This window comes from Peromyscus leucopus, chromosome 17 (genome assembly GCF_004664715.2).
Source record: "Peromyscus leucopus breed LL Stock chromosome 17, UCI_PerLeu_2.1, whole genome shotgun sequence".
NCBI classification, from domain to species: Eukaryota; Metazoa; Chordata; class Mammalia; order Rodentia; family Cricetidae; genus Peromyscus; species Peromyscus leucopus.
In genome coordinates, this window is record NC_051077.1 from 22,985,236 (window position 1) to 23,005,895 (window position 20,660).

At 35.5% G+C, this 20,660-nt stretch overlaps 1 protein-coding gene across 1 annotated transcript in view; it reads right to left on the reverse strand.

Moving 5' to 3' along the window:
* The window catches only part of Sgcz (sarcoglycan zeta), a 1,053,795-nt gene that overhangs the window by 389,561 nt on the left and 643,574 nt on the right, over nt 1–20,660 (reverse strand). The window contains exon 2 of the mRNA XM_028872379.2: nt 8,897–9,091. Coding sequence (XP_028728212.1) covers nt 8,897–9,091 — 195 coding nt within the window. The remainder of the gene's footprint in view (nt 1–8,896; nt 9,092–20,660) is intronic.

Here is a 20,660-nt window from a genome sequence, read left to right on the forward strand (position 1 = left end):
AGATAGTCACGAGGTAATGCCTGCCAGACTATGGAATGTTCTCTCCCTGGTTTCCAGGGTAACTGACCACAGAAATGCCCCCACCTGAGGGCAGTCAATGAGAAATGGTGGCGGGCAACCACTCCCTTAGAAGTAACTTCTAGAAGTCCCTAGAAGAGAGCCAATCAGAATTGTATCCATACTAGCACCCTTAAATGATGTAACCTTGTAACTTTTCCCTTTAAAAACTGAGCTTGCAGACAGGTGGGCACTTCCTCCAGCCTCCACTGTGTTGGACGTGTTGGACGAAGTCCCTGTCTAGGCTTGTATTGCTTTTGGATATCCAGAATTAAACCTTGCTTTTGCATTCTGGCATGCTTGTCTTTGGTGGTCTCTCTGGGGGTCACGATCTGGGCACAACAACAGTCTCTGGGTCTCACTAGATGGGGGGAAGATGGGGGAAGAGGCCAGCAGAGGAGTGTGCTGATTGAAAGAGTCATAGCCATGGTTACCTTTTTAGAGCTTTATTGGGAGGTGGGGGAGGGCTGATGGGAGGAAGGAGCGGAAAGGAGAGAGACAAAGAGCACACAGAGGGCCCACCGCTTTTTAGGCTGGGAAGCTGTCAAAGGTTGATGACATAATTAAGGACCAAATCCTTACAATCTTTTTCACAGACAGTACATCTACCAGGTGAACTAACTATATTCTTGCTACTGAAGTTGACAAGAAAGAAATCTTAGACATATGCAGAGTCTCAATAAATAAGAAAATGAGGAAGAAATCTTATCTCCTGGTTAATGATGAGTAAAGGTGATAAGCACAAACCTTGTGGAATGCTTGTCTCATTCATACTGTGATCATTAAAGAAACTTGGAATGTTTACAATCAAGAAAAGATATCCTATTTTGGGATCCAAAAGTAAAATTAGCTATCGTGTATTTCAATAGGACTCAAAAAAGGAATCAGATCAGTGACAGAAGAGCCCAAAAATCTGCCCTTTGACCAAGCTAGCTTGGAAAACAAACAGTTAAATATAATTAAAACAGTGCTGACCTTGACCTTTGACCCACCTCTTAAGGTTTATACAGTATTTTAACTATCTGACAATTAAATTAGAATTATGTAAGTAATAATTATTATCCTTTTCTAATATAAATAAGGTATTTCACTCATAAAAATGTACCATATAAGACAACTTTAATTATTAACCACTAACAATGCATGGACTTATTATTTAAACAGGGTCATTCATTTCATACCGTTCAGAGTCTTCTTTGTTGTGCCCAGATCGTGACCCCCAGAGAGACCACCAAAGACAAGCATGCCGGAATGCAAAAGCGAAGTTTAATTCTGGATATCCAAAAGCAATACAAGCCTAGACAGGGACTTCGTCCAACACGTCCAACACAGTGGAGGCTGGAGGAAGTGCCCATCTGTCTGCAAGCTCAGTTTTTAAAGGGAAAAGTCACAAGGTTACATCATTTAGGGGTGCTAGTATGGATACAATTCTGATTGGCTCGCTTCTAGGGACTTCTAGAAATTACTTCTAAGGGAGTGGTTGCCCGCCACCATTTCTCATTGACTGCCCTCAGGTGGGGGCATTTCTGTGGTCAGTTACCCTGGAAACCAGGGAGAGGACATTCCATAGTCTGGCAGGCATTACCTCGTGACTATCTTGTGACTCTGTACTTTTTTTTGTTTGTTTGTTTTTTTTTTTTTTTTTTTTTTCGAGACAGGGTTTCTCTGTGTAGCTTTGTGCCTTTCCTGGGACTCACTTGGTAGTCCAGGCTGGCCTCGAACTCACAAAGATCTGCCTGGCTCTGCCTCCCGAGTACTGGGATTAAAGGCGTGCGCCACCACCACCCGGCGAGACTCTGTACTTTTACACTTCTTGGTTTCTGGAATCTGAACTGACTGGTTTCAGTAACTAATGGCCTATTCCCAAAAGGAGAAATCTTAGGCCTTAGTTTTAGGGTGAAAGCATTTTGGTCTTATTTCTAAGATGGCTCATTTTGGTCTCACATTTTTCAGTTAATAGTGTTATTACTCTCTAAGAGATGAAGAATCTGGAACTCAAGAGAAGTTCAAAGGCACCCTGATAAGTAGCCAATCATAGCCTCAGGATGCAAAGTCTTAACCTTAACTTTAACCCTTAAGAACATCATCAGTACCAACTAGATAAATGTATTCATTTACTTACTTACACACATGCATTCACAGAAATTCTTTTATCCTCCCTTGTGGGGAGCCACAGGAATATGTTATAAGAAGTCTAGCTGTGTATTAAAACTATACTTTGATCAGGCCAAGGCTCAGTCAAGTGGGAAGCCATCTAGTGGACTATGTGGTGTTACACAGCTTAATATTCAGCTGTGCCTTGTTGTGAATTTTTTGTTTTCACAATTCCCATAGAATAAGTGTGTGACGTTCCTGCTTGGGCCAGTACTTGGATAAGGTCACCAAGGTAAAGCCAGGCAGGTGATAGATAGATGCACAGTTTTGTTTCTTGTGCAAATGAAGCTCAGACCATCCCCTTGCCTTGAGGCTTAGTAGCTCTCCAGAGCAATTGACTGAGAACAAAACAGTTTTTTACATATCAAGGTGGAAGATAGGGTGGAGCAACACTCCTGAGGAGGAAAAGAACTGCATGGCCAGGGGAAGAGGAAACAGGTTTTTGTTTTTGTTTTTTCTGTAGAGGCAGACAGAACAGCATCTCCAGGGAGAAGGGGAAAACACAGAAGTTCTGTAGATGGTAAGGCAGAACTCTTGTAGAGTTCATCAGAGCCAGGAGTAGAGAGCAAGTAGAGATGGAGGGCAAAGAAACAGAGGATGAAGATGAGGCTGGAAGCATAAGAGCTAAGGAAATCCCAGCTATTCATTTTAGATTCTAGATGATGAGGTAGTTGATGTGGTTGTGTTGATAGTGATTGGCAGGTAGAAGATCTAGTAGGAGGAGTTTGGAGTCTAGAACCATAGTTATCATCTTTAATATCTGGAGGCAAATTTCATATTTCTAGAGGGTTTGTGAACAAACAGCAACACAAAGGATCCAGAGAGTTGTATAATTTACTAGTATCTGTGAGTCTATGGAGATAATTACTTCATCTTTTGTCAAGACAGAGGCAGTGTTATTTAAAAAAAATCTGAATTTAAATAAAATACAGTGTGTGTGTGTGAAGAAAAGTCTCATGTTCATAGTTTTTACTATTGGAATCTACAGCTCATAACTGGACATTCAAAGAACTCTATTTTCACTGACAATTATATCCCTTATGTATTTTGGAGTTCTGGGAGATAATGACCATATTTATTTTCTCACCACAGAAAGTAGTTACTTTAACTAAAAGAAAGTCCTAGAGTTATGCCCTTTGTAAACAGAAGGAGAGGAGATTCCAACTAACACTAAACAGATTGCAATTTGAAGTAGTTTTTCTAAATTAAATTTTTTATTTCTGTTTTACTGAGAAAAAATAAAAACATTAAATGTGAGATCTCTCTGAAACATAAATTGGACAATTTTGAATCACAAATGTTCAGCCATAGATTGAATATAACACACTCTAAATAGCTGTTAGAACCCAATAGAAGGCACTTTGACTATATTCTGAGACTTAGTGTCCTCTACTATGAATGGAACAGGTGATAAAAGCAGAAAAGATAAGTGTATTTAGATCAACAGTCATTAATTGTTCAATACATGTTAAATCTCATCACAAGGATAAGCTTACATATAAAGTCATGGCTTAAAAAAAATAATACTTGTGACAAAAAGGAGAGAAAATAGACAGAAATAACAGGAGTCTCCATGAAAAAAGGCATCTGATCTGAGTTTTAAGTTTAAGGTTTGTGTACCTGGTCCTTGTCTGTAAAAGGTTAAGTTGGTAATGACAATCAAAGAAACCCCAGTCACTTTGGGAACAAAACTTGGCATTAAATGTCAAATGCACTTGTTATTGAGCCACAGAATTTAGTGAGCATGGTTTTTGTGTACCTACCATCCATAGTGGTCCATTGGGAGGTTTGTAGGCTCATTATTTGTGATGGGAAATTAAACAACCAAACAACAAAATTACTAAGTAAACTTATTTTTAAGAGGATGAATAAACATAGGAGATTTATTCTAAGAAATTTACAACAGTAAATAAAGAAATTGTATTTTATCCATTCAGGGAATAAGCACTTTTTGTTCTGTAAAAGTTATATTGTGTCTAGAGTGTAGGAAACATAATGATATAAACCCACTAATTGTAATAACTATGGTAAGGAGAAAAATAATAAAATAAATTAAACCTGTGGTTATTTCAAATTTCAACTTCCAACATCTGTATTCATCTTTACATACTAGGTATAATAGCAAAAGATAAAAGAAGATAGAAAATTTTACTTAAAAGTGATTTGATTGAAAGTCCTTGGAGACTATATGAAAATAAGTTTTGAAAGGACCTAATAGCTAGTGAGAGCATATTATAAGTTTATTTAGCCTTAGATAGATTGATGAGAATACTGAAAAATGTCACTAGGCTAATGATGAAGACAAAAGATCACTGGTCTCAAGAACGACATGATAGGAGATGATAGTTTAACTGTGATTTTAAAAAAAGCCACACGATTTAAAACTCAGAGATATTTTCATGAATAAATATGGGTAATAAGTGTAATCCGAACATCAGAAAAATAACTTAAAAAAATCAATGGGACAGAGAAAGCAGAAACGACTCTCTGGCCTATGATCATTACATGAAAAAACATCCTGAAAAAAATTGGTTATCTTGGACTTATATAATGTTTAATAATTGAAATGAAGAAAAGTAGAGGATGAAATTTATTTTCTGCAAACTATTTTCCCTATCTATCCTGATTTTTATGCACTAAAGAAAAATGTAATTAAAAATTTCTATAGACATGTATATAAAATATTGATGAATTAATAAATTAATAATAAATAAACTATTTAAAAATATATATAACAATAAACTCATATACATTAAAATAATGGAACTAGAATATAGGGTTAAAACTTAATTACTAGGAGACTACATCAAATTATGAGGACACTAAAAATGGTCCCATGCAGTAACTTGGCTTAACAGTCTATTATTATAAGAATGATTTGAGTATATACTAAACGTCTAGAGAGATATGATATTTGGAAAATGACTCTAGCAATATATAGATGTTTGAATGATGGGTTCCGCAGGTCCCCTTTCATTCAAAATGACTAAAATACTCAAACCTCTTTCCCTTAGGACTTCCTTTCAGCCAATGTTCATTCAACTAATCACATCACTCTTCAGGTATGTATTTGAATAGCCTACATTAGTTGGTTATCTTAATTATTTTCAACAGAGAGCATTGTTAGTTTCTCTGTCATAGAATTCATGATTTTATGATACCCTTTCACTTAGCACATGGCATTTGTATTCTCATTCTTTTAAAAATATTTATTTATTAATGATAATCTCTTACATATATACAATATATTATAAACACATTCATCCCCCCATTTACTTTTCAAACTTTTCCCATACTTGCATGAGATGTGAATCAGCAACTTTCTTTGTCATTATTATTACAATAAATACTTCATGGTTACATAAACTTCTGTTTTCAATACAAAGTTGATTTACTTAGAATGGGATCTGAACCAAGAAGAGCATTGCCTCAGCTGAAAGACTGTATAGGTAGACTTATTAGGCTCCTTGATTCATATTGAACCAAAAGGTACACCAATTAACTGATTGACATCAACAAATCCTCTTGTAATTGGATTCCACTGATCATGGAAGAGTGAGCTTCAAATTCCCCACTTTGTCTCAGTCCTTTTATTATTAACTCTCATGGCCAGGAAATTATGATTTTTATCTCTCTTTTTCTTTTCACCTTGCAGTATTAACTCATTTCCTTTTTTCTTGGCTTTCTACTACTAGACATCTCAATAAGCAAAATGATTTTATTTGTCACAAAATGAGAATCAGGAGTTAATAAGGTCATATCAATCACATGAACCATGTGTAGTACTAGTCACAGTGATGTAATTTAAGCAACATCAGAAAACATGCTCTTAGACAGACTTGTGCTGAAAACATAATATTTTGAAAACAATAACATGTCCACCTTGCTCAAATAAAGGATGTTAACAGCTGCATATCCCCATGTAATGGAAGGTAGCAGTTATAAAGAAAATGAAATACATTATGTATAGACCAATAAGAATCCCCAAATAATTTACACATTATTTTGTGTCCTTTGTCAAAGTATAACAACTATATCTGGTAGACACTGGGTAAAGAGATTCACACATGCTGTTGTAGCAAAGCATAATATTCATTTATTACTGCTCTATGTAAGAGAAATATAAATTAGTTGAGTGATCTCAACTGTATTTACCTTAATCTATTTAAGATCGCAACGATATTCAGTGACTTAAATTCTGAATACCTCTAAAAATTATGGATAAGTATATTAGAGTAGATTGGTAATTAGAAATATTATCATAACTTTGTTTGCATGAGACTATATCCAACTAGCTCAGTAGTTAAAGAAAGGACAGTTTTCCATTTTAAAATAAGTAAAAATCAAGATTTAAAAAGAAGCGAAGGAAAATACAGCAAATGAAAATAAAACCATGTGGGGGGAAAAAAACACAATCACTTTTCATTAACCCCAAGACTATGTTGCCATACACTGGCATTTAAATTTGGGCCAACTGGGGCTCAAATTATGTAGCTCTGTGGGTGACCGAAACCCCAAGGCTTACAAGAATATTGAAAACACAGGTGATGGTTACATTTACAACTCAGGAATGGCTTTGTAGGCCTCTGTGTCAGCATGGGGCAATGTCCTAGGAGTGTGAGGCACGCAGCCATGTAATTATGTGGTTAGTATATTTTTCTAATTAATTTAAATATGTTCTAGAAACTAACCTGGCTTGAAGTTAAACATTCCCGCATTGTGGACCCCTGCATGAAAGCAAGCGTTTCTAGCATGACAGAGCTGACCTGCTCGTTCATAAACCTTGACAGATGGCTTTTGATAGAGGAAACCAAACTATTATATTTCAATAGTTAAAAATATTATTTATTCTTTCATTCAAAGATATTTAAGTTGTTACTTTTATTCCAATCTCACACTATATGGGGAAATACTTATACATACATACCAATTATATTTTAATTACATTTCATTTTCAAAGAACACACCTTGATCAGGTCCCATAATTTGTAGATGCAATACACAATACTATATATATATACACACACATATACAATGTTTGGTTTTATTTGGCTTTTAATTGTTGTGAAAATTATGTTGGAAACAGTACAGTGCCATTAGCATACACTAGTTTAGCTGGTATAGAATAGAAAGTAAGAGAATTTTTTTTTGAGGTATGAGTGTGTCACTTACCATGCAATAAATCAATCAATAATGCAGATATCAGGGAAAGTACAGAGTATAGGATACAAACTTGACCTAAATTTTCCCAAACAGCAGGAGAAACTGAGCCAGCCAATGGACAATGGCGTGCTTTGGATTCATTACCAATGAATCTCAGAAGCAAACTTTATCTCTGCAGCTCACCTCTTACAGAATTCCTTGCCTTGATCCAAGACTATATATTTCAAATAATTTCTAATTACGTTTCTTGTATACTTTTTTTTTTTATTAAGAAAAGAATAAAAACACATCAGCTTCCTGATTGCCCAGATTTTCTCTTTATAATTTACGTCTATTTTCAACACCTGCAATGTCTCAGAACAAATGGAATTATTCCTGACTTCACTTTTATCTCCATGATTATAGTTTCTTGGACTGTGAATTGAAACTTTATTTCTCTTGGGTGGTGGGTTAGGCCACCTGCCCACCTAGGTTTCTTCTGCACATGTGGGTAACACCCTACACTGTGACATGATGCTTAGCTCTATCCACTTTGAGATTCTCTTTCAGGGTAAAACACTGTGTTAACAAAGTCATAAAGGGATTTTCATTGTTGTTGATAAATCAGTATCTAGTAAAGTTTAAAAAATAATAAACAACCAGTCTGATACATGGAATTCAATGAGGTCACAGCAGCCAACTTTAGATTTACCCTTGAGAACACAGAAAATAAGAATAAGAATAGTGTGAGTAGCAAGATAAACCTAACTGACTATAAAGGTATCTGAACTGTGTGAGCAAAGACACAACAGAATGGCTTAAAAGGAAGCCTGAAATGTTTAGGACTTCAGTCTGAAAATGTAAACTGACCTAAGCTTGACATTTCTAAGACAAGTTTTTCTTATTTAAGTCATATTCATAGATTTATTATACACATTCAGTAATGTGAAACCAAACTCATCAGTAAATTCCAGAATTGTTTTGCTATTAAGCTATTACTAATCATAAAATAATTTCATTTCTGGTCCATTTGTGTTTTATCTTCTATATACCAAGCATCAGCTCAGAGAGAATGGTTGACCTTGGGAGGTCAGTTATAATTCATGATTCTTTCATTACTGGAGAATGTCCAGGGCTTAGAAGTCAAATAAAGATAAACATGGACTCACAAACATATCAAGAATAATCCAAATAGTTATGTTTTAGAATATTAAAGTTTAAAAATGTCTTTTCTTTGTTGTTCAAGTGTAACAAGCATTGGTTAATGTTTATTATATAAATACATAGGAAGTTGTTTATGAATCAAACTGCTCTTTTATTATTATAATCTAAATTTTCCAGCCTTAAAAAACAGGATGAATATCATATGCACATCAACTCTAAATATGATCAAAGTAATTCTAAAGTAACATGAGTGATCACTTTGGAAACTTAAAGGTATTACTTATAAAGATTAAATGAATCGTTTGCAATTGAAAATGACAATAAAGTTAGATCATCATTGATCCCAAAGCAATAGATGTAAAATCATGGTGGTACTTACCACGGTGAAATTCATCACCTTCAATATCCATATTGTCATGGCTAAGTTAACTATCATGGTAACCAACAGCAGAAGGACAAAGAAGTATAAGCACCTCTTTCGCCATCCATAAATCCCCACAGGGTAAAGTTGTGCATTTTCAGTTCTCGGCAGGCTGTTCGGTTGTGTTGCTAGTATATATTGTTCTCGTGTCATCTGGAGAGAAAGAGAGAAAGGAAGGAAGCGGACAGGGAGGTAGAGGAAAGAGCAGGAGAGAGGAGTAAAGAAGGAAGTGATGATGGCAGGGAGGAAGAAAAAGACAGGGAGAAGGAAAGCATTTGAGGAGGGGTAAGTAGGAGGACATGTGAGCATGAACAGAAAGTTAGGGGCGGGAGAAGGTGATGGAGCGGTGGTTCCAGCAAGGTAGCCATGAAGGAACAAAGGAAAGTGCAAATATTATAGAGGAGAAAATCAGGGGAGAAAGAGTACACAGAGAGGGAGGGAGAGAATGAGGAAGATTGAGAGGAGGGGAGGAGAGAGAGAGAGAGAGAGAGAGAGAGAGAGAGAGAGAGAGAGAGAGAGAGAGAGAGAGATATTAATAAAACTAATCTTTAGTTTTTATATTTAAATGGTATAAGGCACCTCAAAAAATGATCATAGAATACTCAAATAATTATTTCTGTGTAATTGAAGTGAAACAACTGCCCTCAAATTGTCCTCAATGTTACCAGCACAACCTTTCAGTTAATTGTTCCATAAGACCCATGCTGTTTCCAGGAATACCTATTTAATTCCAACAAAGAGCATTTCTCTCTTGAGTCAATGGACACCCAGAATTGAGTCCCACTGCCTAAGAATCAGCACTCCTAAGCACTCCCAAGGTTCTATATCTTTCTCTGAAAAGACAGCACATAAACTGTTAAGTGTATATATTTACCTGAAAACATCAGTATATTTCCAAGAAAATATGGAAGGAAAACATAACTATATTCCTAAGTACACAGATACGGATTTAGAATTTTCTAAGTTTCATACCTTTAGGTGATGAATTTTGTTCTTATCACTCCCCCCCCCCATTCCCTCTGCCATGTCTCCCTCCTCCTGCTGACAACTATCTCCCAGCAAATTCCTACCCTAAAGTTTTCTTTGTGTGCATGTGTGACCCACTGAGTTTAGATTTTTTTTTTTTTTTTTTGGCTGAAGCATTGGTAGGATGTCATTTATTTGTCCAAGGGCAATTTATCAATGATTGCATCACTGAAGAAAAGGATATTTCCTCCCTTAATACCTACTAATTCCCAAAACTTTAATTCAGAACTTTGTTGGTTATTTACTTGAAGTGAGAAAATATGGATTCCTAAAAGAATACCAGGTACCACACTTTGATGTAATGATGTGAGAAACAGTCAGTTTTGGAGAAGGGAAGATGATATTTCTTGGTAATAAATAAATAAAAGGTGTAAAATTATTTTCAAAATAACTTGTTTATTGTCCTGCAACTTATAACCAAGGGTAAGGAGTCAAAGACTATTTTCTGAGATAATACTTTGAAAATCTAATCAGTATATGATAATAAATTTTCATCTATTTAATATTTTTTATATAGTATGGTTTTGCATAGAAAAATAATATTTAATTTATATTTGTTTTGCTCATATTTATTATTGTTTATATTTCAATTAAGAATTAATGTATGCTCAAAATGCAATAGATAATACATTATTTTAAAGTTAATAGAATCCTATTTTTTAAAATATGTAAGCATATGGAGCTATTTTATAAAGCATTAAAAGACTCACTAAAAGCACCTATTGCTAACAATTATAAAAATAAATCCAGGATCAAAAACAAAAATGTCATTGAATTAAGTTTTCCTGTTATGGAATATTCTTTAACTGGGCAAAGATGTGTTACATTTTTTTATGCTGCAGAATATTACTTTAACTGTATAAAGGCGTGTTGCTTTTGTTTTTGCTGCATTTGTTTAATTCAGTAAAGATGTGTTGCATTTGTTTCACCTTGCCTGCCTAAGGCACCTGATTGGTCTAATAAAGAACTGAATGACCAAATGCTAGGCAGGGGAAGAATAAGTGGGGCTGGTGGCCAGAGAGAATAAATGGGAAGAAAAATCTAGGCTCTGGAGAAGGAGGAAAAAGAAGGGGGAGAATGAAAGTCACTCCCTGGTCAAGAAGCCAGGCAGCCACCAACCAGCCAGCCAGATATAGAGCCAGCAAGAAAGCAAGGAAAGGTAAACAGCACACAAGGCAAATGACAGATAAAGAGAAACAGGTTAAGTTCAAAGAGCTAGCCAGAAACATGCCTAAGCTAGGTCGAGCATTCAAAACTAATAATAAGTCTCTTTGTCATGATTTGGGAGCTGGTTGGTGACCTAAAAGAAAAAGCTTGGCACACTTGTGTTTCTATATCTATGGAATGAGTAGTGTTTTCTGAAATAAAACTTGACTTATCATTGCATATTCTTTTCTCATCACAAATACTTTTGAGCATGTACACTACCAAAGTACAATAAGGTTACATTATCCTCTAGAAGCTCTTTTTCAATAAAATAGGAGATCCAAGTATTTACAAGTTTAGAAAATGTTCCATGGCTGGAATAATGTGGCATTAGCCATCTCAGCAGAAAAAATTGTCAGTTTATGATTCCAAAGTTGAATTCCTAACACCCGTTGTCTGGCCATACTGTCAAATAATTTGGTCCTATGATCAACTAAAAATAACAGAAATAAAATAGAGATCTTTTTCATTCATTCTGTACTTTCATTCTAACTAACCTCCTAAACAAATGCAAAGAAATGTAAGTTAAATGAACATCATCTAAAACAATTGGACCAGAAATATTTTTGAATTCCAGAATAATTTTGAATTCCAAATTTGAACTTGAATTCCTTCACTTTGTAATGTTTGCCTTTGTTTGTGATATACGGAATCATTGCCTAAAGCAAGCTTTATTGGTACTTCCAATACACTTAATATAGATGAGAAGAAAGCAAATTGACATTTTTAGTACCCATGTATTTGACTGGAACCACAGGATTAGAAATGGAGAATTTTCCAGCTTGTTTTAACCATTGACTCTGAAAGAAACAACTTGACCTCTTGTCCAAGAGTACGGAAGACCATCACTGTTTCCTGAGAGATTTCAATTTCATCACACTAAGGTGACTCTCTGACTTAATATTATTTCTCTCCCTTTTGCAATATGAATTTAAAACTCCCATTCTTTTGACAATTTAAATTAATTAGAATATCTTTGTCTGGATTTTATGTTAATTTTGTACCATAATCTCACATACACAAAAATTATTATAATCCTTCAAAAGCCTAATCTTTCTTAGTTTCGTAACCCAATGCATCCACCTTCTTCAATCAAGATACTGATATCTCTGAATAATGTAAAGGGATCTAAGTGCTTCTCCCAATAATTCAGATTTAAACTTTAAGTGTGGATTTTGTACTTTCTCCACAAAAACAAAATCACCTTCAAAATTCTAATAATGCAATAAAATTTCCATTAAGACATTTAAATGTTAAATCCAAGATGTATGGGCAAATCAAACTATATTTTGTAAGTTTTTAACTATTTCATCCAAAAGTGGGTGTAAAAAAATACATTTTCAAATCTAATTACTCTATTTGTCTGTTGTAGAGCATATCTTATGGAAAAACTGAAAAGAATGATTAATCAAGAGTGACTTAACATGACTCATGACTAATCATATAGCCCTGGGAAATTTCTGTGAAGCTAAATGAGAAAGAAACTAGTTACAGCAACAATGTTTGTCTGTTACTTAGAGAGGTCGAGGACTCCAGCAGGGGGCAATCATCTAAAATAGTAAAACTCTGGGGAAAAACTAACATTCAACCATGTAACATGGGTATTAAAGTATTTTGTATAGGTTTCCAGAATTGCGTACAAATGTAAAACTGGCAAGGAGTTGGTCTTAGTTTAGTCAAATGTTTATGAATTGATAGTTACAGGCAATATTATTTCATGATTTGGACATTTAAGGTTTTAATATACTGTGAAAATTACAATAAGCACAAAAAGTAACCCGTCAAGAATAACATGATTAAGGGAAATAACTATAATAATGCAATGCAATATGCAATCCATATATAATATACAGTATCAGATGTTATACAAAATAATAACCACTGTAAAGATAAATTATAAGCACTAAGGAGAGAAACAGAATGCCTCACAAGGAAGTAAGAGGAGAATCTAAAATCATGGGTGTCTTGTAAGAGAGGTTAATTTCTATATGTTTTTACAGACTTAGAATGCCCTAAGAACAAAATTAAGACTAAGACTAATCTGACAACTTTTGAGAAATAAGGAAAACAAATACATCAGATTAGACTTGAGAATGCAGAGTCAGTCAGGCTTTGGAGGATTAACTTGGGATCAATTCAAGTTCACATGCAGAACAAGAGATATAGAAAGGAAAATAAAAGAGGAAAAGCAGTACAGGAGTAAGTAATGGTTGTGGTGATAAAGTTGGGCTCAAAGAATGAATCACTTGATAACTGGAGATGATGACAATGGACCAGGCAGGCACACACTAAGGTCATGTAGAAGGATATGTTTATGATAACTGAGTAACTATTCCTTGACCCTAGGCTTTAGGTTTGGAGAAATACATAAGATTATATGGGAATGGAATTCACTCTACTGAATTTCATTGCTCAGGTGCCTGGCTCAGATGCCATAGGTCTAAAACCAGCCTTCTCTTCATCATTCCTACAGGCATATTATGACCAAGTTCTTTCAATTAGATGTCAGAGCCAGATATATGTAGGTGTAGGCACAGACTTCAGTTTTCTACTCAAATATTTCTTTCATTTTTTTTCATGAGGTTTGGTTATCATCTATAAATGGAAATGAAGTAAGACACAAGTGAATTTAATCAGCTGGGGTATCGTTCTATATGAACAGGAAGAGCTAGAAATATTAGACCCAGTTCATATCCATGAGACTAAAGAAAGAAATTAAGAAAATTTGCAATGAATAAAACCATTATTTTAAATTATTAAAACTAGCACTAAAACCAATTGAATAATGTTCCATTTTATTTTCTACAAAGGAGTGATAATTATCAATAAGAAGGATAAAAATACATCAACAAAGTGTGTGCCATATCACTACACCCTTGTTACCCTATCTGAGAGGGGATTGAGACAACTTAAAATGGTTGAGAGAACTGAGAATTTTAGAGGACAGTTGTGGACCATGGCTTTTTAATTTCTGGATATCATCAAGATATAGAAAAGGAGTCCAGACACTTGCATGTACACACATCTACAGCACTTATAACACACACACACACACACACACACACACACACACACACACACACACACACACGTAGCTACGCCTTTAAGACCTGGAGGGCTACATACAGGCAGTGACGAGGCAGTCATGTGTTTGGGTTTACAACCAATGAGAAGGCAGAACGGAAAGACTATATAAAGACAAACACACAGGAAGTAGGTCTCTTCTCTTTTGGAGAGGTAGGACCACCACAGGAGGAAGGGTAAGGTTTTAGCTGGGAGCTCTGACCTCTTGGCTTTCTTCTTTACATTGGTTCTGTGTTTCTTATTTAATAAGACGGTTGGTTACATCTACACACACACACACACACACACACACACACACACACACACAAACACACGCATGATATTCAAGTTTCATATAAAACACAGACGAAGTAGGGGTATTGAGAACCTATTTAAGCTAGTTCCATTTGAACACTAATGGTAATCTGATGATGAGCATAAAAATAGAATCAAATTGTATGTTGGAAGTGATATAACTGAAATCATGGTTTTAAAGTATCACATTTAACAGTTTTATTATACAGATCACATAAACATTGCACACAATGTAGAGAATTAAGCATGGTATTGTGAAGAATAAACAAATTATTTGCTTATCCCCTACACTACTTTGATTCCATTACAATAAAGATAAATGAGCCATCTAATTTCTATTCAGACGTGTGTTTTCTGTTCTAAGAAAGCAGAATATAAGAGAGAAGCCTGTGTCTCATGCACAAAAAGCTAGGTAATTTGGGAAATTGTTTTTAATTTTGGATTATGAAGCACTTGGCAAGCTGAAGTACTAATATGCAACATTCTTGCCACCATAAAACATCTACCACAGCTCTATAACCTCCAAAATTCTACTCTGGGAATGCTTATATTATAGGAAAAGTGGTAATTCATGTTCATGTCACTGTTCATTGAGTGTGAATGGTGTTAGGTGGAGGACTATAGTTGTCTGACCAGGATTCTATGGAGGAGTGGAGCACAACAGATTCAACAGAGCACTAGACCTCTGTGCTGAGTTAGTAGCAATCTCAGGACACGCAATCCATGGTTTGTGACCTAGGGCCAGTCATCTCACTTCTCTCTGTCCCACTTTCCCCACCTCCCAAATGAATATTACATTGACTTATAGGAGGATAATCTGGGAGTCAGAAAGTAGGATGTTAAAGTGCCCTTTTCCCTTTAAATACTAAAGAAAAAAAAACATTTAAAAAATTATCTTCCACCTTATAGATAGTTTTCGCTTGTTTAACTGCTGTATAAGTATTTTTACTGGAGTTAATTGTAAAAGACGCTAGTAAAATACAGTTTTAAGGACAAAATGCTTGAAGTATCCAACTTATATGATCTGAACTTTACACACTAAAAACACATTTTTGTGTTCTGCTCCAAGAAAATGAATCTCTAAACAGCTACTAATGCTGAGAGAAATGGAAAACAATTCAGTGTATTCTACATAGCATGCAATTTAAACATACCTCTGACTATGAGATGTAATTCACAAGGGCACATTTCAGCCTAATGGTAGTCAAAAATGTGCTGGTTAGGAAAAATGTCCATTGGAACTGGATTTTTTTCCTGTTGTTTTGTGGAAAATATAGGAGTCAGTGTTTCATAGCATTAGGCGTCAAAGACCATAGCAACTGAATTTTAGGAGTGATGAAAGAGAGAGCAGTCAGATGGGATGCGTCTTGAGATGGGTATCTGGCCAAATATGACATAAAAGAGAAGCCAGAATGGGCACCAAAGGGATCCACATCACAGTCAAATAAGTGTTATTAAAATGTGAGCATTTTTAAAGGGAAGGCTCAGTTATCTATCAGTCACCATTGCCTTGTCCTATACCTCCTATACTATTATACCTCCTATTCAATTCGGTGAAACTTGAATTTCAGTTTTGATATTTTTTAGCACATCTTTGGTCATTTAACACGAGCACCAATTTAGTTGTTTAACTTGAAGGTGACTGAATGCTTAGATTGCCTATATTATAGGTAGAAAAAAATGGCCATGGAAGTGTATTTTTAAAGACATCTGAGAAGGTTTTCAGACCACTATTTGTTTCATCAAGAACTAAAACAACAAAGACAATCTTAGGTACCATTTTCACTAAGACTACAAGCAAGCCTTGCATATTGACAAGGACTACTGCCCCCACACAGCATGGGGAACAGGAAAAAAATCTTTAAGGAAAACACAGACTTGCCAGAAACACAGTAGGGAAACTGAATGTTGGAAGCAGAAGGCCCACACTATTTAGAATAAAATAGCACCTTTTCAGAAGAGTGGTAAGGAAGGGAATCTGAAAAGAGTGAGAGAGTCACTAGCTTTTATCGCTACAATAAGCAGAAAAGGTTTTAGGGATCGAGCATGATTAACAGAGTATGGCCTCTGCCATCTTGGTGACAAATATGAAAACACAAGTGATTATGAAAATTATTGAATTTCTTTTATTGAATGTATTAATTTATTTTACATTGCAACCACAATTTCCTTCCCCCTCCTATTTCCTGCCCCCTCCTCTCTATCTCTCTACCTGTCTCCTCAATCCACTCCTCCTCTGTTTTTATACAAAAAGGGGCAAGACTCCCATTGCTTTTGACAAAACATGGCATATCAAGTTGTAGTGAGAATGAGCACCTCCCCTTGTATTAAGGCTGGGCAAGGCAATCTAGTATGAAGAATAGGTTTCCAAGAGCCAGAAAAAGCATTAGGGGCAAACTCTACTCCCATTGTTAGGAGTCCCACAAATAGACCAACTACACAACTGTCACAAAAATGCAGAGGTCTTAGCTCAGTCCCATGCAGGCTCCCTAGTTGTTGGTTCAGACTCTGTGAGTTCCTATGATAGGTTAGTTGTATCTTTGGGTTTTCTTGTGACATTCTTGACCACTCTGGCTCCTACGGTCCTTCCTCCCTCTCTTTAATCTCTACTGAAAGTCAGTTTTCTAAATTGATGTTGGTCAGAATTCAAACAATAAATATGCACTTTTTGTCTCATCATTTTCATCTTGGCATAAAATTTTCTATGTATACTGTAGTGATGTAAAATTTGCTCTGTTTTTATTATTTGTCTTTTGGAGATGAACAAATATGGTTGGTTACTTTAGTACATATGTTTTAATATAGCTTGTGCTACTTTAAATGAAGTAAAAAGAAATGGCAAAGTAGAGAACAACAGAATCTGCCTTAAACTAGCTTTTGCTCAGGACCTTAACATCCAATGGCACATAAAGAGAGTTGGAAGCCTAAAGAGTTGTCCCACAGTGTGACTAGTGCAAAGATCTTTTCACCAGGGCCTAATGGATGTCCTAATATATTCTGATCCTAAACTTTGGACTCTTCCCTTATTGGTATTTCATAGGGACCATAAAAGAGAACACAGACACACAGAGAGATGAGTGGAACCATGCAGGAGATCATGGTCTATGCAATGGGTGATTACTTTAACCACCATTCCTTCTACTTATCCAACTAGTAACCATCATTCCTTCTACTAGTCCATCTTGGTACACTTGTATCATGTGTGCAGTTTGCTTTCACACTTATCAAGCTCATCATTTCATGGTCCTAGTAACCTAAATGGGGTAATAGGGGATGGAAAAGGACAGGCACATGTACATCCAGCTGGCATTGGGTAGGGTATACTCACTCTAATAGAACAGAAACTACTATGCAACAACCTGAGACTGCAGAGAGTCTCTTATGTACATCAGGAAAGGGTTAGTTAGTAGAGGGTTAGTTAGTCTTAGTGAGAGGACTTTGTAGGTGAGCAATCTCCATTTGCAGTCATCCAGGAAGAGGAAGGTTCAGTTGCTAGTTTTTGCACATTTTGTCAATGTCTACACAGCAACCAGATGAAGACTTTGCAAATTCCCATGGGTCTGAGGCCTTGGCCTTTGTCAACAATACCCATTAACTCAGGACTTCATCTGCTCCCTACACATCCACTCAAGGCTTCATCAACTCTTCCACATACCAAAGTAGAAAAATTGAAGTTTTTTTTTCATTTTTGTTCTCTCTCCTCCTGTTGTTTTTTACATCCCAACATAAGCATACTTTCAGTGTGAGTTTGAAAATAATAAAAAGATAAAAATAAAAATTACATAGGTTTAATAGCTAATTTTGGTTTTTAAATATATTTACAAGAAAGTCTTGTGATGCTTATTATAAACTCATTTGACTATAATTCACTTCTTATTACCTTAAGCCCAAGTGCAGTAGTAGGCATAGTAAAGGATATTTGAAATTTAAACTCACTTTCAGGAATATGCCATGATCCCTGCTGGACATTTACTTGGTGACTTATAGTTAGAAATTAGCTGAAGCTGAGATGAATCTCAATTCAACAGAAGTAAAGAGTGGATTTTGGGTGTAATCATAATACCACTTAGGACATTCGTATTGCATTTATGGACTTCATTAAGTAATTCAATGAATATCTGATAGTTGGATGGATGATGAATATGTATGGAAAGTACAAGACCTAGGCAAGTAGAAATCTATTTTAGAAAAGAGTAAAAAGAAATTGAATTATATGTGACTCAACATAGCAATTTGCAATCATAATACTTTTTAATTTTGCAAATTGGAGACACAGTAGGTGTCCCAAATCATTTATTAATATTAGGACAGGTGATCTTGAACCTCTTAGAGAATGTTGTCTTTAAAATCATATCTCTAATTCACATTTCAATTATCAATCCAAGTCCTGGCACTCAAGTATTATGGATTAAAACTTTTCTGGGTCACATTAAATTTTGTCTAATTTATCAGCACCATGGTACAGAATTATTGTGGCTGAGTACTGAAAATCACTGCAGCAAAAACTAATACTTTTATTAATGTGTATAGGCTATGATGAATTCTTGTGTGAATTTTACCTGGGAGACATGAACAAATGTGTACTCACCCTAGAACATCACCATAGACAAGATACATGAGTCTACCAAAATCCAGACTGTTGAAGCTGTGAGTTTATCAGCATCACTTAAGGGTGTAAGGGTGACAGGTCCCATATAGAAGAATGGATGGCTGGAAGGCATCTACAGAACTGCAAAATCTTCCTCAGCATGGGTGAGGATTCCTGAAAGGTGCCCCCCGAGCTTCCTGCACAGCTTGCCCTCTGTCCCACTGAGCAGCCTCCTCTCTCTTACCAAATGTTTGGTGCTTTTAGAATGTCAAGAGCCTTTTGAACATTTTAACTTTCTGAGCTTCTTAAAGTCTCCTGATTTTTGAATTCCCCATGCTTTCTAATTGTGCTAGCATCTTGTGTCTTAAAATCCCCACTCCCTGGGAGAAAATAGTTACAACACTCAACTAGAGATCATAAGGATCCATAGTTCACTATCTATCTTATTTTCATATATACATCTTACTATGCTGTATAGGTCTTTTTTGGGATTTATGTTTGGGTAAATGTTAACAACTGAACTATTGCTTATAAGATCTGGAGAGGGAAAATTAATTTTATCCAATAGAGTGACACTGGGTATATCACCCATTTCATGACAGCCTTCATATACAACAGTAGTTGACCAAAATATACCGATCTCCTCAGTTTTCTATGTGCTTTTATTTGGTTCCAGTTTTCTTTTTTTATGTATGATTTTATTACATTTTCTTGATTGGGGAGGTTGTATATTGAATTTTTGTTTTTTGAAAAAGAAGTTAAAGAGGGGTAGATAGGAAGGGGAAGAGGATCTGGAAGGCCTTGGGGGAGGGGCAGCATATGATCAAAATACATTTGAAAATTAAAATTGTTTTAAATAATAAAAAAAATTAAAAAAATATTGGGTGTATTGAGATACCAGTTCATAGAGATCCTTATCTTTCTCTAGCAACAACATGAGGAAATTTTCAGTGCGTTCTTGATGCAATATGCTGCCTCATCACTGGCTAAACAATGCCATGGGGGGAACCATTCAAAGCCATGAGCTTAAATAAAGCTTATTCTCTCTATGAAATGAGTCGCTCACTTATTTGGGCCACATGATGGATAGCAACCAGAAGCTAAATATTCAAAAGAAGGGGAATAATGAAAACATATTTTGCATTTAGATAAAGTCTCTTTGAAAACCTAAGCTTCAATCAACCAGGAGACAGAGATCCAAGGTCAAATGAAATTAGAGAAGCAATGAGAAGCAGGTTCCCAAGGGCACAGGGACTTGTGAGTCTCTAAAGAAACATTATTATCTTTCAACCAGACCTTCCCCTTCAGCTGATTAAGATTTTTTTCTTTGTGGTATCTATTTCTACCTCTGAGTTAAATCTTAGTTTGATTAATTTTGGTCATTTCCATTAAAACTGATGACATATAAGGACAGGGAAGTTGGGTGGTTTATACTTATCACTCCCTATAGTAGAAAAGGTGGGTGCTTAATACCATTATTGAATAATTAAATAATGTCCCTATATATCTAATGATAATATACAT